The sequence below is a fragment of the Macrotis lagotis genome, chromosome 4 (assembly GCF_037893015.1).
Source record: "Macrotis lagotis isolate mMagLag1 chromosome 4, bilby.v1.9.chrom.fasta, whole genome shotgun sequence".
Lineage (NCBI taxonomy): Eukaryota > Metazoa > Chordata > Mammalia > Peramelemorphia > Peramelidae > Macrotis > Macrotis lagotis.
The window spans coordinates 30390511-30415072 of NC_133661.1; the positions used below are offsets into that span (position 1 = coordinate 30390511).

Below are 24562 nucleotides of genomic sequence, written 5' to 3' on the forward strand. Positions count from 1 at the left end.
TAAAACCAAGAGCTGGTTTTATGGGAAAAAAACAATAAAATTGATAAACATCTGGTCAATTTGATTTTAAAAAAGAAAGAAGAAAACCAAATTGCTTGTTATCATAAAAATAAATGTGTTTCTTGAAAGCAACAGATAAAAGGATTATGTTTTCTTATATATTGTTGCTGATTTTCATATTATTGAATTTATTCAATTCACATTTCAAGTTATTAAAGTTTGTATTTTCCTCCATTTGCCTTTGGATTTTTTTCATGTTATGATCTCCCCTTTTACTGTAAGCACAATATTATTTTCCTATAGTATAGTTTATTTTTATAATACTATAATACTTTGTTCCCTTTGGCTCTCTTGCTCTCATCTTCTCCTTAGTTCAATTTCTGGATATAAATTTTATTTGATTATATCTTTCTTTCCTTAGTCAAGTATATTTCTCTTCCTTTTTCCCACTTGATGTAGTTGTGTTCATTAGTTTTTAAAATTTCATTTTTCTGTACCTTATTAAAAAGAACTTCACTCTCTTCATCTTCTCTGCTGTTTACTCTAGACCCTAATTCTATGCTCATGACCCCTTAAATTGCCTGGTTAATTTATTGTCTCTATTGATTATATCTTCAATATATTTTATTTGCATGGTGAGACTTTCTTTTAATTATTTTTGATTCTCTTCTAGGTTGCCTTCTGGGTCTTGAATTTTCATTATATATCTATTCTTTTTTTCTTTTTATTGCAGACTCAAATTTTTCAATTCTGTTTCTTATTTTTGCTATTCAGTACATATATTCTGTTCTAATAATTCCCATTTCTCTTTTTAGTCATTTAGAAATAGAGCACTGTGGTTTCATTCCTGTCCTCAATTCCCATAATTTTCAAATTTCAAATCCCTCTGTCTTTTTAAGGGCTGGCTGTCTCACTTTCATTTCTTTTGTTTTTGTTTATAAATATCTAAAATACCCGCAATCTTTGGTACTTTTAATATTTTCCCCTACCTATTTTATTTTCCTTATCATTCACTTCCTGACTCTCTCCCCCCTCTCATTTTGGTTTCCTTAAGGGCTGGATCTGAAAGCATCTCTGGCTTCTCTCATACTGGGGAATTAGTGGTTCACCATCCTTAGTCTCCCCCAAGTGACTTTTGTATTTCTTTCCTTCAAACCTTGGTCAATTGTTGCAAAGACCGTCACATGTTTCCTGTCCTGGTAACCTCTCCCTCTTCCTCTGTTTCTCAATTCTACCATCTGGTGCCATCAGGACAGAGCTTATTTCACAACGACCCCATCCTCACTGCCAGTAAAGAGTTCTGCAGCACTGGTATTTCTGGGTTGTACATCCTAGCACGTTTCTGCTCCTGGTCAGGCCAGTTGTTATAGCCTAGGAAAATTTACACAGCTTGGAGCTGGGTTCTCCTTGGAAAGGAGAGAGGAATAAGATGTACAGGTGTGTTTTATTTTCAGTCTATATGGAGTGTCCTTGCGATTGTTAGGGCAGAATTACTGGCAGTAGTGTGGGACGTAGTTGAAGGGTGATGAGTAAGATGAGTTCAAGAAATTTGAGTACTCAGGTTTTTGTGGGGGTGGCGGGGTTGGATTCTGAGTTTCCCAGACCATGGACACAGTTGAAACTACTTTATTTTTGATGCATAATTTCTATTGTGCAGATGTTTGCATGGTTATGTCACTTAGGGGTAATATGTAGTCCATTATCTTGTTCCCATGACCTAGCAGTTGGGCTGTATGTCCCTTGTATTTGATAAGTTTTTGTATGTTTTCTTTCTTTTTCAATGAACAACAGGGAAGGGAGACTTGGGTGTTCTGGAACTTGGCTATAATATTCCTAGAGGTTGGTTTTTTGGGATCTCTTTCTTGGGGGGGGCAGTGGATTCTCTCCATTTCTATTTTGCCGTCTGCTTTTAAAATATCAGGGCAATTTTCCTGTAGTAATTCTTTGAAAATGATGTCAAGGTATTCCAATAACTTTTAAATTATCTTTCCTAAATCTGTTTTCCATATCAGTTGTTTTTTCAGTGAGATGTTTCACATTTTCTTCTAATTTTTCATTTTTTTGGTTTTGAAGTAATAAGTCCTGATTTCTCATAAATTCATCAGTCTCTCTGAGTTGTATTCTTTCTCTGAAGGATTTGTTTTCCCCAGAGAGTTTTCTTATCTCTTTTTCCATCTGGTGGGCCACTCCTCCAACCCTGGGGAGCAGAGCCTTTCTGCTCTTTTCCAGGTTACCTGGAGTAGGAGAATTGCCTCACTGGGTCCCTCTGTGGCTTCTATCTCTCGAAAATTTAAAATCCTTAGTTTTGAAGATTTATGAGAGAGCGCCTAAGACACAATCCGCTCTTGTCACTATCTTGGCTCCGCCCCCATCAATTTTTTTTTTAATGTGTGTGGTTACAAAAGTAGTTCTTACTTCATCTGTGGAGCGAAGGAGAAAGCAATGCTTGTGTAAAAAAGGCCAGAATGCAGTTGAAAAGTAGTAGACCTCTCGTCTTCTTTTGCTTGTTTTGTTTTTCTCATTCTGAAATTGATAAATGTAAGGAGTCTATTAGACTTCTATCTACGTCTTTTATCCAGACCTGTTACAGTGACTTTTAGTGGTATGTGCATGATTCTGGGTTTTGAAGGGCATTTGAGTGTTGATCGATCCTGTTGATCTGGCAAAGTTTGATGTATAGAAATGTTGAGAAAGGATGAGACTGTTACTTGAGAACTAATCTAGATTCATCACCAATGGGTTGCTTAACTGGTACTAATTTTTGGGTCGGAAAAACCACAACTCCTCCTCAAACTATCTACTGATTTCACAGTGAGTGAATAGAGTGCTAGACCTGGAGTCAAGAAGAGTTCAGTTTAAATGTAGCTTAAGACCTTTACTAGATTTGCTACAAGTCAGCTAACATCTGTTTCTCTTTGTTTCCTCACCTATAAAAATAGCATCACAACACCACCTCCCTCTTAGAGTTGTTGGGAGGATCAAATGAAAGTACATAGTTTACCCCCAAGTGAAATCATTGATCCATGAAGTATTGAAGCATATTACTGATAGTGTAATACCAGGGGCATAGTAGGTATTCAATAAACATTCTGTCCTTATTTCTGTGTTCAAATGGTAATGTTGTGCTTTGGACTTATCCAGAAACTGCACCAGTTTTTCTTAAAGAAATGAATTGGAGTATAGCTCATGCAAAGAGGAACTAGGTTGTGAATGGCTCTAAATACTAACCAAGGAGTTTATGTTTAATCTTAAAAGTTTATAAGGAGGGGCAGCTAGGTGGCACAGTGGATAAAAGCACCAGCCCTGGTGTCAGGAGTACCTGGGTTCAAATCTGACCTCAGACACTTAATAATTACCTACCTGTGTGGCCTTGGGCAAGCCACTTAAACCCATTGCCTTGCAAAAACTTAAAAAAAATGTTTATAAGGAGCTACTGAAATTTATTGAGGAGAGAATGTCTCAACCTAAGCTTTAGTACTTAACAATTTTCCCTGAAGAAAAGTTGTTCTTAATCTCTGGACTAAATTCCTTTCAGGGAACTTAAGCTTTATTTCTTTTTTCTTTTCATTGTCACTGTAGTATAATTGACTAGATGTTCTTCCATAAACATACCTTTGGGATGTGGAAGTTGGTGTATGGTTTTGAATCTGGTGATTTGGGCTGGCCAGAATGTCTATATAGACATTTCATTAGTACCAGATCTTTGTCCTCTAGGATTTTAGAGCTTTACCCAAGAATGTTCATTTAGTCAAATTTCATCAAACTCTTTATTTCATTTATTTTTAAAATTGTGTCTGTTGGGGTTCCAGATTGTGAAAAGCCCATGGAAAAAATCTTCAGACAAAAATAAAAACAAATCAATCTTTATTCTCTTGAAACTCAATCCCAATAAGGCAAGATAGTACAAATGGAAGTTTCAACTTAAAATCAAGATAATAAGACTCAGTGTCCTTAAAGTTCAATGACAAAGAAGATAGTAATGTACATTTTATGTAATTTCCACTGAAAAAAAAATTTCTAACATTTTCTAATGATATCTGTAATATTGAGTCATTTGATAAAGCTCTTCTGTGCCTTTGATTGTTGTGACTGTTGAGAGGATGAGGGCTGCTGTACTGAATGGTCCTTCTTGGGGATTACTTCCCTATAGTTTTGTTTTGTTTTGTTTTGTTTTGTTTTGTTTTGTTTTTTAGGTTTTTGCAAGGCAATGGGGTTAAGTGGCTTGCCCAAGGCCACACAGCTAGGTAATTATTAAGTGTCTAAGACTGGATTTGAACTCAGGTACTCCTGACTCCAGGACCAGTGCTCTATCCACTGTGCCACTTAGACACCCCTCAAGCATATATTTATATTAGTCTGTTTTTCTAAAAGAGGAAACTGAGTCTGTGGGAGGTCAAGTGATTGGTTCAAGGTCACAAATGTTTGAAGCAGTATTCAAATCCAGATCTTTGAGCTTTAAGTCTAGCACCATAGTTATCATACCAGGCTGTTAACATAGTAGAGAGATTGAGGAATGGGTGAAAGACTATGATGGAGAGTAACATGGAATATTATTGGGTAGTAAGCTCTGTTGACTTGTAATGTTACCTAGATGTTCAGCAATGATCCCCTAGGACTATCTTCCATTCATGTGCATATATCGGTGCCTGAATATTAGAATTGATGGCCTCATGCTTGCCATTTTTCCCACTCTAAACAGCTAGTCTTATGGTTTATTCTGTGGAGGTGGCTGGTTGTGTTCTTAAAGAATCCATTTTAAAATGGAAAGTGCATCATTGTTCTCATCATATATTGATATGTTTTCTTTGAATCATAAACGAACTCCAATAAATGTGCCAACACTGATCTTCCATTGAGCTCTTTGTACACATGTATGATCACTGTAAAAAGCAACAAAAAATAATTGGAGAAGTCACTAAGATTCCTTAGAAAATGATAGGAATAGCACTAAAGTTGATGCTATGAGAGTAGAACTCCGTATGGATGTTCTACAGGAAAATGTACCTCTAATGGAATGACAATTACAACTGGAGTTTAAAATTGGAATGCTAGTTATGGGAAATTTTTGCTGATTAGAGTGGCCAATTCCAACAAAGACAGAGCATATCATTGGGATGTAGATTGCTGGATAATATCAGTAGTTTGATGTTTGGTGTGTTGACTCAGTTGACTGAGATTTTTAATGATTTGCATATTATGTGAATTTTTGCATTTCCTTTGAGACTCTTCTACTTATGATCTTAATTATGGACCATTTTCTGCTGCTCATTGTCAAAATGTCCACAATGAATCCTAAGAAATGTAAATCAGGGGAGGCTAGGTGGCATAGTGGATAGAGCACTGGCCCTGGAGTCAGGAGTACCTGAATTCAAATCCAGCCTCAGACACTTAATAATTACCTAGCTGTGTGGCCTTGGGCAAGCCACTAAACTCCATTGCCTTGCAAAAACGTAAAAATAAAATTGCAAGTCAATATTCACCCCTAGTGTACATTTAGAAACTTTTTTCTTGGTATAAGCCCCATGGCCTTTTAGGAGAAGTTGCTGAAGGAATTGGAATCCTGGATGGAATATTTGTTGAGGAGGATCTGCAAAATGTCCAAATTACAAGTTAAAAAATTAGTAAGTACTTTGAAGAACTAGCTTCACATTCTTAAGAGAAAGGGTAATTTTTAAAAGAATAGCATCACTCCTATTAAATTCCTATAAAAACATTTCTCTGTATTCTGATCAGTTTTTTCCTTCCTAAATTCAAAGTTGAATGTAAATGGTTTTTGCAGGTAATACGAAGAAGCAGTGATGAAGAAAAACTCCTCTGCCTTGTTCGTCAGCGGGCAGGCCACCACTGCCAGACAGCTGTCATTGTCATCCTCATCTTGGCATGGGAGGGAATTCCTCATCTTCTGGCTGACACATTATATCAAGAACTGACCCAGAGTCTCAACAAGTATGGCTGCCCCACCACCCGCCGTTGTGCACTTAATGAAGAGTAAGTGGAATGTGGTCAGGGTTTGTGTAACTTCCTGAGCAACCTGCGCACCTTTTTCAAAGTGAAATGATAGCTGTCTGCAGGATATTGATTGCTATTCCAGTGGGTGTTCTGATAATTAATTTAAAGAAATATGCTCTTTAGGGATGATTTTCTCCAGTAATGTAAGCAAAACATTTTTCATATTAGAATGATATTTAAGAACATTGAACCATATCCCACTTCTTTTCTGAGGGACTTTAATTTCATTTTTTTCCACTCTTTCTGAGGTTCCTTTTAAACTCTTGTAGGGTTGAGACTTTTAGATACACATAAGGAATATTTCAAATCTTGTGAGATTTAATCAACACTAAAAGTATATTGTTTCATTTTGTGAAGGTGATATTCTTTTTTCAAAACTAAAATTTATATGTATTTATGTATGTATGCAGTGCCACGTAGATGATTTTTATTTGATTTAAACCTAGCAGTAATTTAGTTTGCTTTTTAATATTTAATATTTTATTTTTACCTAATTTCCCTAATTATTCACAGAAACAGTTTTAAATATTCATTTTTTAAAATATTTTGAGTTCAAAAACATTTGGAGTTTACTCCTTCTCCCTCTTCATTGGGAACTCAAGCAATGTGAAATAGATAATACATCTGAAGCCATGCAAAATATATTCCCACATTAGTCATGTTTTGATAGAAAACATAGACCACAAAAATCAGAAAAATAAAGATTTTTATCAATCTATTCCTTACCTAGAGATGAATAGCATTTTTCATCATGAGTCCTTTGGAATTGCCTTGTATCATTGTTAATGCTATAGTTTCACAGAAGGACATCATTCTTACCTTGCTAGTAATGGGTGATTGGGCAGTACAGATACTGTGCAGTTTTTAAATATACATATCATAATCTGACTCAGTTTCATTGACCCTGACTGCTAAGTTACCAGGAAGATGCTACATTTATGATATTGCTTTGGTGCCAGTGGATGGAGCCTATGGGTTAGTTTAGTGTATTAAAACTGAAATTGCATTCACTAGTTTGAAGAACTAATTGAAATCTGATCTTGGCAGTAGCACTTTTATATGTAAAGGTTGAGTTGAAACCCACCTCATCCCATGTTAGCTCTGAGGTCTTAAACAGGTAAAAAAAATTCTCAGTTAATCAAAAGACAATATGAAAGTATTTGAAAGTCATTGGATGAAGCAAAATGACACCAGACTAGAAGTCTCTTTAAATTAGGCTGGAAACTTAGGCTCATTTTCAAAGATTATCTCAAAATTCACAAGTTGGTTGAGAAGAGAGATAGAGGAATTTCTGAAATCGGAACATGTAGCCTTAGAGTCATCTATTCTGGAGGAGAAATCGCCTGTGGAGAAGAAAAAAAGAACTGAGCTTGGCCAACTCTCTTCCTCACTCCTCTTTGCTGAAGAAGAACTTTCTAGTTTCAAAGGATTCAGAGGATAATAAGCTCATCTTATTAGTGTTCTCCAGGAGGGACCCGATCAATAAACAGTAGTGTGGAAAGTATTATTGGTATCCACTGACCTTACAGTGCTGCTCTAAGGAGCCCAGCAAAGATACTGTACCATGTTTAAGTGGAAGAAAAGATGAGCTGTGATTTAACCCTTTGCTAGACATGGCCTCGAAGCTTGAGTCCACTTGCAGTATACATTTCACACATTTGGGAGGTTTTGTAACAGTTTTTCTTACTGTACCAACTTAGTAAATACCCTTTTCTAAGAAAATACTTTTAAGACTGACTAAATGCTTTCTAAGTAGTCATCATCTTCAAGGAACCAATGAGTACTTAATAAGTTCATGTTAGAGTCACCTCTTACACCTGGAGACCCTCTAGAACCTAGAGAGGAAACCAAAATTTTAGGGACCAGAGTCATCATTAGGATAAGGCTCCTCAGAACTCCTACGAATCACCCATACTTTATTCTTGACTCACATCCATGAAAGTCTGATTGATAGTTCGCTTCCTTTGGCAATGGACTTTCCTGGATGTGTAGAGGCTTTGCTAAGTTATACCAAGGGAGAAATGGTTCGCTTATGGGTCCAGTGACCAGCTTTGTGTCTATTGTGTGGCAATGTTTGGAGAGACTCCTCCTTAGAACAAATTAGGTTTTATATATAATAGCAAGCAGCCATAATCCTTGTTGAAAGGGTAAAGGAAATATTTTGTGTTGGCAAAGAGAACCTTCTTGAACTGATTAAATCACAAATCCTAAGAACACCAGTCTTCATAAATACTGTCCTCAGCAAAATATACTCTTGCCATACCCAGGGAAAAGGTAAAAGATTCTGTTCTCTTCCAGCTACCCTTAATTGCAGTGGAAAGGACTTTAATTATTAGGGCATGTTTATACTAATTGCTCCCAAAGAGTGTATGGATGCCTGGATGAGGGATTAATTAAGTGGTCCTGAGTAGAGTAAGGCAACTCTTGCCACAGATTTCTCAGCTCCAATTTTCATTGTCTCCAACCTACTTCTTCCTCACTTGGTCTAATTTCCTAAGTCTTTTCTTTTGAAAACTCTTTAAGAGCAATTGGCCTTTTTAGCTCATCCTCTTCTTGTTTTCTGATGGAGTCTTTTCATTTCAAGCACCTAATTAACTCTTCTTATTTTTTTCTTTCAACTCTATGCTCCTAACTTGCTTAAAATTTCTTTCTCCACAATTTTAAAGAAATGGTTTAGGGGGTAGCTAGGTGGCACAGTGGGTATAGCACCATCACTGGAGTCAGGAGTACCTGAGTTCAAAGCTGGCCTCAGACACCTAATAACCATTTAATCATCTTTACTTTTTGAAATGGGCTTCACTGGACCAGATTGTCATTTCCCAGTTCATACTCCACAGTGCTTTGTTCTTATTAAAAAAGGAAGTAACTTGTCATAAAAAAACAGTGAGAATAAAAGAAGTGATGCATTTTGGGTGGTTTTTAATTCATTGCTGACCATTCTTTTTCATTGGCCGCTTCATTGTTTTCCATAGAAGCTACTTTCCTGACCTTAAGTTTTTAATGTTGATTTTGAGCTCTACTTAAAGATCGCTCTATTTATTTTCCATAACAATATGGGATTTCACATGTGAAAAAAATTGAGCTTTCTATCTTATTTTCTCAATTACATAACATTCACCCATTTGCAAATCTGAGTTCCACATTTTTCTGACACCCTCCCTTCCCTTCCTCCTTCCCATTTTGCTGAAAAGTCTTGTCAAACCTCAACATGTACAGTCATGTTCAAAATATTACATATTAGTCAAGTTGTGAAAGAGGAATTAAGACTAAGGGGAGAGGAAAAAACCATGAGAAAAGAAGGAAAAAATATAAAAGAAGTTTTAAGAAAGTGAACGTAATATTCATAGGCATTGTCCATAGCACATCTCTCAGGGTTGTCCTTGATCTCTGGAACTACTGAGAGAAATTACATCCATCATTGTTGATCATTTTCCAATATTGTTGGTTAATGTGTAATGTTGTTCTGATTCCTTCATTTTTCATCAGTTCATGTAATTCTTGCCATGATTCTTAAAGTCATGATTTCTTCAGAACAATAGTTCTCCATAACATTCATAGTCTAGAACTTGTTCTGCCATTCCCCAGTGATGGGCATCCTCTCAATTTCCAAATTTTGTCAGTACAAAACGAGCTGAACATGTGATACTTTACCCATTTTTTATGATTTCTTTGGGATATAGACCATATTTTGCTGTTGCTGGGTCAAAGGGTATGATCACTTTTATCACTCCTTGGGTCATAGTTCCTGATTGCTCGTTAGAAAATGGCCAGAGCAGTACACATCTCCACCAACAGTGCATTAACTTTCCAATGTTCCAAAATCCTCTCTAACATTGATCATGTTCCTTTTTTTGTCATCATAGCCTTTCTGATAGATGTGAGGTATAGTGCCTTAATTATGATTTGGAGAATTTTTTTAGCTCCAATTTTGCCTTTAAATTGTTTGCCTGAAAACTACCTGTTCGTTCTTTTTTTTATATTTAATATTTATTCGCATTTTGTACAAATAATCTTTTTTTATACATTGATAAAATATTCTTGTTTAACAGCAAACAAAATACCCCCTCCCCCCAAAAAATATAGATTTGCTTGAGCAATAAAGTAAAGGGGAGAGAAAAAATTAAAATTAAAAAAATAAAATAATAATTCTAGGTATGGCCAGGTGGTGCAATGGACAGAGCACCAGCCCATTCTTGCTTCCCTCCTCCCACAGAAGGCATTCTGTTTGTCTTTACATTGTTTCCATGGAATACATTAATCTCAGTGATGAGAGAACAATCATATCCTTAATGAAGAAAAATAAAGTATAAGAAATAGCTAAATTACATAATAAGATAATGGTTTTTTCCTAAATTAAAGGTCTTTGGTCTTTGTACAAACTTCACAATTCTTGGGTGGCGAGGTGGTGCAGTGGATAGAGCACCAGCCCTGAAGTCAGGAGTTCCTGGGTTCAAATCTAACCTCAGACACTTAATAATTACCTAGCTGTGTAGCCTTGGGCAAGACACTTAACCCCATTGCCTTGCAAAATCCTAAAAAAAAAAAAACCCAAAAAACAGACTTCACAATTCTTTCCTCTATGCATAGATTGTATTCTCCATTGCAGAAAGATGCAAATTATCCCTGATTGTTGCACTGATAGAATGAGCAAGTCCATCAAGGTTGATCATCTCCCCCATGTTACTATTAGGGTGTACAGTGTTCTTCTGATTCTGCTCATCTTGCTCAGCAGCATTTCATGCACATCCCACCAGACTTCCCTAAATTCCCATCCTTCCTGGTTTCTAATAGAACAACAGTGTTCCATGACATACATATATCACAATTTTTTAAGTCATTCCCCAATTGAAAGACATTCACTTAATTTCCAATTCTTTGCCACCACAAATGGCTGCTATGAATGTTTTGGTACAAGTGATGTTTTTTACATTTTTTAATAATCTCTTCGGGGTATAGACCTAGTATTGGTATTGCTGGATCAAAGGGAATGCACATTTTTATTGCCCTCTTCATATCCTTTGACCATTTATCAATTAGGGAATGGCCCAATCTTAGAAAGTCTAGCTTTGAAAACTATTCCCATTTTTTTCTGTTTTGGTCTAATCTTGACTTCATTGGTTTAAATACAGTCAATATAATGTTTTTAATTTAATTTAGTCAATGTCATTCATTTTCAGTTCATGATCTTTGTGGTCATAAATTTCTTTTTTTTTTTTTTTTTTGCAAGGCAAATGGGGTTAAGTGCCTTGCCCAAGGCCACACAGCTAGGTAATTATTAAGTGTGTGAGACTGGATTTGAACCCAGGTACTCCTGACTCCAGGGTCAGTGCTTTATCCACTGCATCACCTAGCTGCCCCCGTGGTCATAAATGGATCCATAGCTCCAATAAGAGTATTTATTTTTCTCTTTTTTGGTCTGTAGTATTGTTCTTTTTGTCTAAATCCCGACCAATGTTCACCTTACGCTGGTATACGCCATGCGTTTCTACCTTTCTCTTGCCATTCTTTTTCCAATTTTCCCATAACAGTTTTTGTTGAATCCTTTGTTCTTTTCCTAGAACAGTAGATTATTATAGTCATTTACTACTCTTTATTTTGTACCTACTCTAACCCATTGGTCAATCACTCTATTTCTTAATCACATTTGATGATTACATAAGACTTCAGCATTTTGGTGACTGCTGCTTTATAATTTTAAATCTGGTACAGCTAGGCCGCTTCCTTCAATATTCTTGACCTTTTGTTGCTCAGGATGAGTTTTGTTACTTTTTTTCCCAGGCTCAATAAAATTGTTCTTCGGTTGTTTGATAGCTACGGTATCCAATGACATTTTTTCATTTTTTATTTTTTAGGTTTTTGCAAGGCAGATGGGGTTAAGTGGCTTGCCCAAGGCCACACAGCTAGGTAATTAAGTGTCTGAGAGTGGATTTGAACCCCAGTACTACAGGGCCAGTGCTTTATCCACTGTGCCACCTAGCCACCCCCAAGCCGCCCCCCTGGCTAAAGAAGCATGACAACCAGAAAGGGCAGGAGGCAGCAAGTACTAGACTTTGCAAGGCACTGCCACCAACTGAACTACAGCTTCCCTTCAAATTTATTGATGATAGAACCCAGAGCCTTAGAAAAGGAAGCATCATCCTTTCTTACCACTAGTGAAACTTCTTCCAGACTGACCCATATAGGCATCATCAAGGAAGGGGAACCTTGTACAGAAGGGACCCACCATTATCGCTGCCATTAGGTCTAGAACAGTATGTTTTGCACACCATTGGAACTGCTTCCATCCATTTCCTGGAATCTCACCTATAGTGATCATCCAGGGAAGCAAACTTTGTGGAAATGATGTTCACAAACACTCTTTTGCTCTGTTCCTGTTGCATCTACTGAAGATCCAGAAAGGAAAGCTTCCACTGTCAAAGTCCTTGACACTGTCCCATAATTCATGATCAGGAATGAATATGGTTTTATGAGCGAAAATCACACTAAATATTTATTTCCACTTGCTTTATCATTCTGCCATAAGCAACATTGCCCTTATCATCTACCATGTATGTGATCTCCCCCCTATCCTGATAGGAATTCATTTAGAACAGACTGTTATATTTTTGTTTTTATATCCACCAGCACTTTGTTTTATAATTACCCCTTTTTAAAATGATTTTCCATCGGTTCCTGTGTGCATTGAAAAATTTTTTCTCTTCAGTTCCAATTCAATTTTCATTCACTTATTTTACCTTACATATCATAACCCAATTTCATTGACTTTTCTGTTAATCAAATCAATTGATTCAGAGTAAAGGGTCACAGATTCAATTTATTACACGTATATGACTTTATCCAAAGGGTTTTTTATATCTGGGTATCAGTTACATTATAAAATTAGGGGATTTGACTGTGGTTTTCTAGGGCAAACAAGTCTTTGTTAGATGGCTTTTATAGTTTGGTAAAGTCTATAACCTTTTAAGAAGCCACATATTTTTTTCCCTTTATTTATTTATTAATTTTTACGGATTTTCCCCTAATACCCCTACCCCCCACAGAAGGCAGTCTGATAGTCTTTACATTATTTCCATGCTATACATTGATCTATATTGAATGTGCTGAGAGGAGAGAGAAATCCTGTCCTTAAGGAAAAAACAAAGTATAAGACATAACAGGATTGTATTTTTTTATTTTTTGAAGGAAATGCTAATTTCAGTTAGAAATGAGCAAAATTCAGGATACAATTTTTTTCTCCTCCAAGTTTTGCAACACCCTGAAATCTCCCTTTTTTAAAAGTTCCTTCCAGCACTAAATCCACCAAGGTAATCCTATCAATATGTGAACTCTCAATTAGCTCAACTTAATTTTGTTGAATTAAGCCTCTAAATATATAGAAGAGATTGACCCCTTTCTGGCGTCCACAGTAAGAAACCCACATGTAGGGAGGAAGACTGGATTCAGAAGCAGTAGGACGTAAATCTGTATGTTGACTGGGATGCATGAGCTTTGATATTTTGTTTAATCTCATCTGTTAAGTGAGCACAGTAAATGAAATGTCTTCTCTAATCCCATTAAATTCTACATTCTATGACCCTAGTATCTTTTGGTTCTTCAATTTGAGAGCATGGGTTATGGAGAAGGTTCATACATTTCTTTTAAGTCAAGATTTCAAAGTTTTCATTCATTGTTTCTGAAACAAATGAGCCTCTCAGAACCAGCACCTGGCTTTTCTTATATTAGACAGATTCTGTCATCCTCTTTGCCATCCTCCAAGCATCTAGAATCTCCACTACCAGACTTGCTACAAAAACAAATCAAATTTTCCTACTCCTTTTCCTCCTTTCTCAGCAGCATCATCTTGTCTCTTCAATGTTAGGGGCAAGAAGAAAATCACTCTAATCCTTACAAATGCTGTTTTCACATTTCACAATAGTACTTCACTCCATCTCCTCCTTCAATTGGGAATACACCATTTAAAGGCTGCACATCCTTAAAGTTTCTCCATTTCCTCCTTGAGAATTTTGCTGTGGAATGTACAAATAATCAGTAGTCACTATGGAAACCTTCTCATTTAGATGAGCAGATTTTTTTTTCTTCAGGAATGTCTGACTTTTTCCAGATGAGGACTAATTTTCCAAAGAAATCTCAGAAGGCATTCAAGATTTTTAATTCAGAATATACCCTGCATATAAACCAAAAATTTTGCCCAATTGTATATCATTCTTTTTATCCTTAAATTCTAAATTATATTTTTTTTCCAATTTCATGCAGCAGTAGTTTACTGCATTCATCCTTTATCAAATTCCACAATTTTTATTTTCCCTCACATTTCCCCAGGTTGCAAACACTCTGGTAATAGTTGTACATGTACATTCATGTTTTACGTGTTTCTATATTAGCCATGCTGTGAAAGAGGAATTAGAATGATGGGGGTGGGGGATGGGGGGAAGAAATGTAAGAAAGAAAGCAACATGGGAAGTTTTTTAAGAGTAAATATCGAGGTGGCTAGGTGGCGCAGTGAATAGAGCACTGGCCTTGGAGTCAGGAGTACCTGAGTTCAAATCTGGCCTCAGACAATTAATTGTTTGGCCTTGGGCAAGCCGCTTAACCCCATTGCCTTGCAAAAACTTAAAAAAAAAAGGGGGTGAATGTAGTATGCTTTGCTCTGCATTCAGACTGCATAGTTTTTTCTTTGCATATGGGTGACATTTTCTATAACAGAACTTGTCTTTGATCACTTTACTGCTAAGAGAAGTTGCATCCATCATATTGAATAATCTCATGTGTACCATGTTCTATTGGTTCTGCTCACTTCATTCATGCTTTTCTTTTCTTTTTTTTGTTTTTTTTTTTAATTTATTTTTTGTTCTCATTTTGTACAATTTTTTTTTTTAGGTTTTTTTGCAAGTCTAATGGGGTTAAGTGGCTTGTCCAAGGCCACACAGCTAGGTAATTATTATTAAGTGTCTGAGACCAGATTTGAACCAGGTACTCCTGACTCCAAGGCCGGTGCTTTATCCACTATGCCACCTAGCCGCCCCTAAATGTTTTTTTACATTAATAAAATATTCTTGTTTACAAGTAAACAAAATACCCCTCCCCCCATGAATATAGATAGACTTGCTCATGTGAAAAAAAGTAAAGAGGAGAGAAAAAAATTAAAATAAAAAAAAATAATGGTAATAATTGTAGGTATGGCCAGGTGGTGCAATGGATGAAGCACCAGCCCTGGAGACACGAACACCTGAGTCCATATTCAGACTTGTAAACTCAACAATCACCCAGCCATGTGACATGCAAGCCACCCTATCCCCACTGCCCTGCAAAAACCAGAAAAAATGAAATAAAATAAAAAGACCCAAAATAAAATAAAATAGTAATAATAGTAGGGGTGACTGGGTGGCGGACAGAGCATTGGCCCTTGAGCCAGGAGCACCTGGGTCCAAATCTGGCCTCAGACACCCAACAATCACCCTGCTATGTGGCTCCAGGCAGGCCACTCAGCCCCATTTGCCCTGCACCCCACCCCAAATAATAATAATAATAAAAAATGTGCTTCAGTCTTTGTTCCAACACCAACAACTCTGTCATGGGTGGATCACATCACAAAAGTTACTTCCATATTTTTCCAACGTTGCCATTACTGCTTGCAACTCCCTCCTTTCTTATTTCTCCACTACCATGTACTATATTTTCTCTCTCCTTTCACTCTGACTCTGCTGTAGGGTCGCTGAGTGGCGCAGCAGACAGATCCCTGGTCCTGGGGCCAAGAAGCCCCGAGCCCCCATACCACCCCTTAGGCCCAGCATCCACCTGGCCCTATGGTCCTGGACAGGCCATTCAATCCCAGCCCCTTGCAAGAAGTAAAAAAGAAAATGCATTATATCTGACCACTCTCCCCCCCATTGTCCATCCTCTCCTCCTTCATTCACATCCCCACCCCTTCCCCCGTCCCCCACTCCTTCTTACTCCAGATGTCTATACCCCATGGGGCATATATGCTGTTTCCTCTCCTAGCCACCTCTGATGAGAGCAAAGATTCCCCCATTCCCCCTTTCCTTCCCCCTTTCCATATATTTGCAATAGCTGATTGTAATAAAGAAAAATCTTATTATATGAAATATCTTGGCCTATTCCCCCTCTCATGCTTTTCTAAAGGCCAGCTGCTCAGGATTTCTTTTTTAAAAAATGTATTTTATTTTTCCATGCAAAGATAGTTTTCAACAACCATTTTTGGGTAAGGTTTTGAGATTCAAATATTTCTCCTTCTAAACTAGAAAGCTATCTAATATAGGTTGTATATGTGTAACCCATATAGATGTTACACATATATTGCCATATTAATCATATTGTGAAAAAGAATCAAATTTTAAAAAAGGGAAAGACCATAAAAACAAACATTAAGTATCAAAAATAATAAGCTTTATTCTTGATTCAGATTTCATAGTTCCTTTTCTAGATGGTATTTTCCATCTCATGTCCTCTAGAATTGTATTTGATTTTTATACTGAGAGCAAATTGACCATTATACAATGTTGCTGTATAGTATGTACAATGCTCTTCTAGTTCTCCTCTCTTCATTCAATGTGATTTCATACAATTCTTTAAAGGCTATTCTGAAGTCTTGTCCTTCATGATTTCCATTTTTTTTTTAAATTTAATTTGATTTTTCCAATTACATTGAAAGAGTTTTCACCATCTATTTGCAAGTATATTATTTCCTCACATCATGAACAGTTTGTTAAAAAAACAACATGCATTTGACAAATTTCCATAGCAGTCATGTTGTGGAAGAGGAATTAGAACTAAGGAAAGAAGAAAAAGAAAGGGAAAAAAATCCCATTCACATTTCCTGTTTTGATTATTAATTCTGTATTTTTCTCCAAGCTGTCTTCTCCTGTTTATACTTTATCTTGACTTTCTCATTATTTCTCTCCATCATTGCTTTGCTTTTTTATTTTTTTTAGAAAGAGTATATTTTACAATTTTACCCCCATTCTTGTTTCCCACCCCCCACAGAAGGCATTCTATTAGTCTTTACATTGTTTCCATGGTATACATTGATGTCAGTTGAATGTAATGAGAGAGTAATCATCCTTGAGGAAGAAAACTAAAGCATACGAGATAGAAAAATTACAAAATAAGATAACTTTTTTTTTCTAAATTGAAGGGTATAGACCCAGTAGTGGTATTTCTGGATCAAAGGGTATACACATTTTTATTGCCCTTTGGGCATGATTCCATCTCGCTCTCCAGAAAGACTGAATGAGTTCACAGCTCGACCAACAATGTATTAGTATCCCAGATTTCCCATATCCCTTCCAACCATGATCATTGTCCTTTCTGGTCATGTTGGCCAGTCTGAGAGGTGTGAGATGGTATCTCAGAGATCGTTTAATCTGCATTTCACTATTAAGTAATGATTTGGAGCAATTTTTCATATGACTATGGATCATTTTTATTTCCTTGGCTATAAATTGCCTTTGCATATCCTTTGACCTTTTGTGAAATGAGTCCTTTGTCAGAAATACTAGTTGTAAAAATTATTTCCCAATTTACTATGTTTGTTTTGATCTTGGTTATAGTGGTTTTGTCTGCAAAAGCTTTTTAATTTTTTAATGTAATATAATCAAAATTATCTACTTTGTTTTTAATGATGTTCTCCATCTCTTTCTTGAACATAAACTGCTTCCATTTCCATAGGTGTGAATGGTTATCTACTCCTTGATCTTCTAAATTCTGTATCCATTTTGATCTTATCTTGCTATAGGGTATGAAGGTTGTTCCAATCTAAGTTTCAGCCTCAGTCATCAAAATTGTCTGGTAATGGCTAAGAAATGGAGTGGTGGATCAATGGAATAGACTAGGTATAATAGCAGGAAATGATTATAGTATTCCACTGTTTGATAAACGCAAAGAGTCCAGCTATTGGGATAAAAATTCTCTCTTCGATAAAAACTGTTGGGGAAAATTGGAAGTTAGTATGGTAGGCTAAATTTTGAAACTCATTTGGGAAGTATGTTATTACCTCTTTGGATCAAATGTTTGGAGAGTAAGATTTACTCAGTGTTCACATCCTCTCATCCTCCCTTCTATACCTCTTCTTTAATAGATTTTTTATGCTTCTTTATTCCTCTAATACCTCATCTCCTAGTATAATCCTCCTTTTCTTTTCTTGATTGTTTCAAACCTGTCTGGTACCAACAACTTCTATACTTCTTTCATCTATCTTCATAGAGGTACAGTACTCAAGGGTTAATTGACTGATTGATTGATTGAACTATAAGCAATATTACCTCATGCCCATAGCCTCTAACTCCCTCAACTGTTCCATTTGAAAAACAATTCTCAAGGGTCATAAACATCATCAACGTATAAAAAATTTATACCACATCCTCTTTCCAATACTTTCTATAGAAATGCAACTCTCATGCTAACATATCATGTAAAGCAAGATCACACAGGAGCTAAAAGTTTGATCACATCACAACACACCTTTTGTCTAAATATTTTCTTTCTGTTATCCCAAAAGAAATACAGTTCTGAAAGAATTAGTATTCCATTCCTACCTTTCTGTTTATTTTTTATGCATCTTAAATATCAGAGTCTTGTATTTGAAGATCTTATTTTTCTATTCAGTTCTGGTCTTTTTATCAGGTAACTTTGAAAATCCTCTATTTCATTGAAAACCTATCTTTTCCCCTGAAGGATTATGCTGGATTTTGCAGGGTAGTTTATTCTTGGTTTTAATCCAAGCTCCTTTGCCCTCCCTCTTATCCTTTAATGTTGAAATTGATAAATCCTTGGTAATCCTGATGGTGGTTCTCTGGTATTTAAATTGCTTATTTTTGACTACTTGCTTTATTTTCTCTTTTAGCTGAGAATTTTGGAATTCCTCTACTATATTTCTTGAAGTTTTTACTTTGGAAACTTTTTCTGGAGGAGTTCAATAGATTCTTTCAAGGATTATAATTCTCCTGCATGTATCTCTTTTCTCCATTTTTCTTCTATTCTTCTTTGGTTTTCAAAATCCTTTTTTGAGTTGTTCTATGAGGTCTTTTTGGAATTGAGATAAGTTTATTAACCCCTTGGAGGCTTCAGATAGAAGCATTTTCATAACTGCTTTCCTGTTTTGGGATGAGCTTTTTAGCATCCTGCCAGAATAGTAGCTGTGTGTTGTCCCAAATGATGTATTGTCCCAAATTGTTTTTTTTTTCTGGTGTTCAGGGTTCTGGTATCTGCAGTGTTCACTGTTTGCTCCCTGCAGTAGGGTAGCCCAATACATCACCAGCTTCCCAGGGCTCAAAACTTTGCTCTTCGAACTGGTCTTGGGACCCTTACTTTTGGACAGATCTGCACCAGGACCACAGTGGTGTGCTATAATTAAGACCTCTTTCTGGCCTCCCCTTCTCTCCCACCTACACCCTTCTACATTCATCTTTTACCCACACCACCAATATTTTCCTCCTAATTTCTTACAGAACAATAACATTCATAAACCTTCACCTATTCAGCCATTCCCCAATTGATGGGCATTTCTTCATTTTCCAATTTTTGGCCACTTCAAAAAGTACTGCTGTAAATATTTTTGTACATGCTACAATTTTCACATTGTTTATGATTTCTTTGGGATTTTGACCCAGAAGTAGTATTGGTTCAAAGGGTATTCAATTTCATTGCCCTTTTGGGTATAGTTCCAAATTTCTTTCCGGAATGGTTGAATCAGCTCACAAGTTCACCAACATTTTTATTATTCTTTTTTTTTTTTAACAAGGGGGCTTAAATGACTGTCACACAGCTAAGTAAGTATTAACTGTCTGAGGGATATTTGAACCAGGGTTCTCCTGACCCCATGGCCCAGCCATCTAGCCACCCCTATCATTTTTCCTCACCCCCACATAATAGTTAAAAGTACTTCTCCTCAGATAATGATATATGTTGAGGAGAAATATACTTAGAATGGAAGTTGCTTTGCTCTATCATTTGAAGCTGGATTTGTTTTTGTTTTTAATTTTGAACACCTTTATTTTGGAAATCTCAAACTTTAGTATAATCAACGTCACCTATTTTTTTTTAGTTTCTGTGGAGCTTTTTAAGGTCATTCATTTAAGAAAATTCATAAAGTGACTTATAAATCATTCTATTAGCCTTTAGTTACTGTCTACGTCACATTTTGCCTGAAGCAAATCCTACCTTTACCAGCTTATTACATTGTAATTACCCATCTTTATAGTCGTACCTGTGCATGCCAAGGATTGGACCCAGAGACTTGTGGCGCATCCTTTTCCTTTGGATGCTCTTGGAGCATGTATTTCAATGGCTGCAAATTTGCACGAAGCAAGAACCCTAGAAGATTTCGGCTAATTGCAGATGATCCCAAAGAAGTAAGTTTTCTTTTTTCTTTTCTTTCTTTTCCAATCAGGAATAAATGACTTGATCAGGGTCACCCAATTAGTAAGTGTCTGATTTGAATTCAGGTCCCTTTGATTCCAGGGCTTAACTATTGCATAAACTACCTGCCCTTTCTCTCTGTCTCAGTATTAAGGGTTGCTTTTGTTATCTGGGACTAACTTATTAAGTTGGCATCCCTAAATCATGGAAATTTGTAGTGAAAAGTTCACTCATTAACTTATTCTACAGTGTTTTGGGAGTTTGTGTGTCGATGAAGGAGAGGCAGAACTGTCTTTTCTATACCTGAAGACTAGAATTGACTTTTTACCCTGGAGGCCATGAAGAATGTGGGGAAGCCTCTTGAACAGATCAATGATATGGCTAGACCTGTTCTTTAAGAATATTAACTAGAGGAGGGGCTAGGGTGCGCAGTGGATAGAGCGCCGGCCCTGGAGTCAGGAGTACCTGGGTTCAAATCTGGTCTCAGACACTTAGTAATTACCTAGCTATGTGGCCTTGGGAAAACCACTTAACCCCATTTACCTTGCAAAAAGCTAACAAAAAAAAAAAACCAGAAATGTTTCTACATTGCTAAGATTGGTTGGCTGTTAAAGGTTGTTGCCTGTCGATGAAAATCAATTAACTCTAATACTATTGTAGTTTGAAAGCATTGAAATCAAGGGTAATCAAAAGGTAGTACAGAGGTGGCAGATGACAGCTAGATGGAAAATATCACTACTACACACTGTGCAAGTGAGACAGTGGACAATATATATGGTAGGGAAAAAAAGATGACCTTTGGTCACATAGCAACAAATAACTGATGGTTGCCACACAGCTCTCTTGCTACACTGGTATCCCCAGGGTTTTAAGAGAAAATGAGAAAGCTGTTGGACTGACTGTGTGTAACCAATTTAAAGGAGTTGAACAGGAATTCCATGGGATGAATTCCAATCTCCACTGTGGGAGGCAACACTTCTGATGAGGTCAGAGAATGGACTATTAAGAATTGTTCTGGGTCCTGCTGACACAGAAAGAAAAATTGTCTACCCTCCAGGAGCTTATATTGTAGAGGAGGAAACCATGGGGCATTGCACAAATTAAAACAATATGTCTATAAAATAAATGCAAGTAATTTTAATTGAAAGGAGAGTACATAAACAAATCAGGATGGGCTTTTTGCTAATAGTGATACTTGCTCTTTTGAAAGATTCTTAAGAAGATACATCTATCTTTTTACCTGTCATAAAATTTGTTTTTGTCCTCTATATTAAGCAAAGTCTATGATATTTTCATGTAGCCACAACCTAAACTAAAGCTTTTACAAATTAAGGAAAACAGAAAAATAAACTTTTAAAAAGGCCAACATTTTGCTTCTTGACATGGAATGAGCCAAAGAACCGAATCAACAACCAATTTCCATGAAGAGAGAGCAATGGCCCTAATTTACTCATAATTAAAATAATGGGGATGGAGAAAAATATTTCTAAAATTTCTTCTAACTTTAAATTATGTGACAAACTAATATCTTTTGAAGGTTGTGAAAGAGCACCAGTAAGAAAAACTCAATTTGAATTCCTGCTTCAAAGGTCTTCCTTTCTGACACTGGGTCATTCATTTAACCTTCAAAAGCCTCATAGTTCTCATCTTCAAGATGATAATAATTGTACTACTACCACTCCAGAGTTAGGGGAAAGGCGGTGGCTAGGTGGCATAGTGGATAAACCACAGGCCTTGGAGTCAGAAATACCTGGGTTCAAATCCGGTCTCAGACACTTAATAATTACCTAGCTGTGTCACCTTGGGCAAGCCACTTAACCCCATTTGCCTTGCAAAAAACCTAAAAAAAAAAAAAAAGAGTTATGGGAAAATAAGTAAATCTAGTGCTACTCAGGTTGTTGACCTACCCAAAATCTTTTTTCTGCAAGACAATTGGGGGTTAAGTGACTTGCCCAGGGTCACACAGCTAGTAAGTGTCAAGAGTCTGAGATTCGACTTGAATTTATGTGCTCCTGTCTCCAGGGTTGGTGCTCTGCCCCCACTATTTAGTGGAGGCCAAAAGACAATGTGCCTACCTCCGTTTGAATAAATCCTGATTGTCCTGGAATGACTTTCCTTAGAATCAAAGATCAAGGGTATTAAACATTTGGGGAGATCTATTTGCCATCCATCATAAGTGACCAATAGATGGATTTCATGCTTTTGCACAGGAAGAAAGCCTTGAAAGCAATTTGCAGAACCTTGCCACTGATGTTGCTCCTGTGTATAAGAAACTTGCTCCAGATGCTTTCCAAAACCAGGTGTGTCTTAAAGATTCATATGTGATAATTATGGGATGAAAATCTGCTTTTAATGTACTTCATTTGAACAAAATTTTGCTCAACAGATGTGAGTTAAGCAAAACTCCCCAAATTGGACTTTTTAAAAGACCATTCTAAAGATAAAAGTTAGAAATTTAAAGTGCATTATTAAAGAGGGAAATCCTGGAAAGATTAAACCAGTCCTGCCTTTTTAAAAAAATAAGTCTTAGGGGAAAAAAAATTGAAGCAGAATAAGGAAGAGAAATAATTAAAAAACAAAAGGAAATAATAATTAAATTGCTTTTACTTTATGATAAATTCTACTGTCCTCTGCTTTTAAATGCATTGACTTTAATTGATAACAAACACACTGTGAGAGTGACTCATATACTCAATTGGTATATATTGTCTTTATATCACAATAATTATTGATATTTTACAAAAGCTGATTTTAGCTTTTCCAAATCAGAACCCTATGAAGCAGATCCCCTAAATACAATTAATTCTGTTCAACAGAATAGCAAACAGAAAGCTCATGATTTGCTCATCAGATTTTACATTTCCTTAGTGCTAGAGTTAGCAAGCAAAACCAAATGCATTTTGCTTCCAGGTCCAACCCTCTTGCCACTATCATGAGAGTCTACCCCAGAGGCACTTCTCTTCTCTGCCGTTAGGCATAACATCAGCTGGGCCTTTTGCCCGAAAATCTGGTGTTGATAACTCTCATTACTGTTCCCATGAGTGTCCTTAGCTGCCCTTCTTATTCTTTTAAGATCACTTCCATAATCCTAAAATGCTTTTCATTTACTGTTTCATAAAGTTAATAAATGTACACCATGTTTATTCATTTGTTTTGTGTAAAAAAATTTTTTTATTCTTGTCATAAGGCAATTCATAATTATTCTCTTATGAAAACTAAAGTTTCTGAATGCCACTTCCAGATCATTCTATTGATATTATTTTCCAGGTAGAAAACGAACACCTTGGCTCAGATTGCCGTCTTGGTCGCAAGGATGGACGTCCTTTTTCTGGGGTTACTGCCTGCATAGACTTCTGTGCCCATGCTCACAAAGACACACACAACATGAATAATGGAAGTACTGTGGTATGTCTAAATGAAATTATCAACTTTTAAAATTTTTTCTCCTTGTTGATCCTTTTGAAAAATTGGCATTTACTTTCTTATACAACCCCTCATGCATTGGGGGGGGGGGCACTTGCCATGGATTTACATAATAAAGCAGAGCAAGTTTCCACATAGACCATGCCCAAAAATATTCGTCTCATTTTACATAATCTTGAGTTTGTGCTTTCTGAGGATATGGGTGGCACAGATCATGAATGGTACTCTAGAATCATAATTATCATTTCACAACTTAGTGTTCTTGAGTCTTTGAAAGTTGTTTTTATAGTGTTGTTGTTACTATATAAGTTGTTCTCCTGGTTCTGTTCACTTCCCTGTACATTAGTTCATCCAAGTTTCTCCTTTATTATTTCTTAGAGCACTATAAATAACATTCTATTCCTTTCACAGAACATCAGTTCTTCAGCCATTCCCCACTGTTGGACACTACCCTAATTTTCTGGTTTTTTGTTCCACACTAAGAGGTACTATAGGTATCTTTGCACAGATGGATCCTTGTCCTCTTTCTTTTATCTCTTTGGGAGATAAAAGTGCTTGGTATATCCCTGTGTCACACATGATGTTGTGGGCACTGTTCTAAAGTGCTTTCCTTAATGCCTGGACCTGTTCAGAGCTCCACAAACAGTACAATAGTGCTCCTTGAAAATTACCCAAGTTTATTTCCAGTTGTTTCTTATGTTTGTTGAAGTTCTGACCCCTTGTTTAAGTACTCAGAAGTCATTGAAAGGCACTTGAA

General features: G+C 36.5%; 1 protein-coding gene across 5 annotated transcripts in view; it reads left to right on the plus strand.

Moving 5' to 3' along the window:
• TET1 (tet methylcytosine dioxygenase 1) overlaps window positions 1-24562 on the plus strand; it is a 153208-nt gene that overhangs the window by 113240 nt on the left and 15406 nt on the right. For all 5 annotated transcript variants that reach the window (XR_012477698.1, XM_074232405.1, XM_074232406.1 and 2 more), the window contains 4 exons: window positions 5780-5988; window positions 20225-20375; window positions 22593-22682; window positions 23650-23787. Coding sequence is in view for 4 of the 5 variants with exons in the window: in XM_074232405.1 (XP_074088506.1) it covers window positions 5780-5988; window positions 20225-20375; window positions 22593-22682; window positions 23650-23787 (588 nt within the window). In the remaining variant the exon portion in view is untranslated. The remainder of the gene's footprint in view (window positions 1-5779; window positions 5989-20224; window positions 20376-22592; window positions 22683-23649; window positions 23788-24562) is intronic.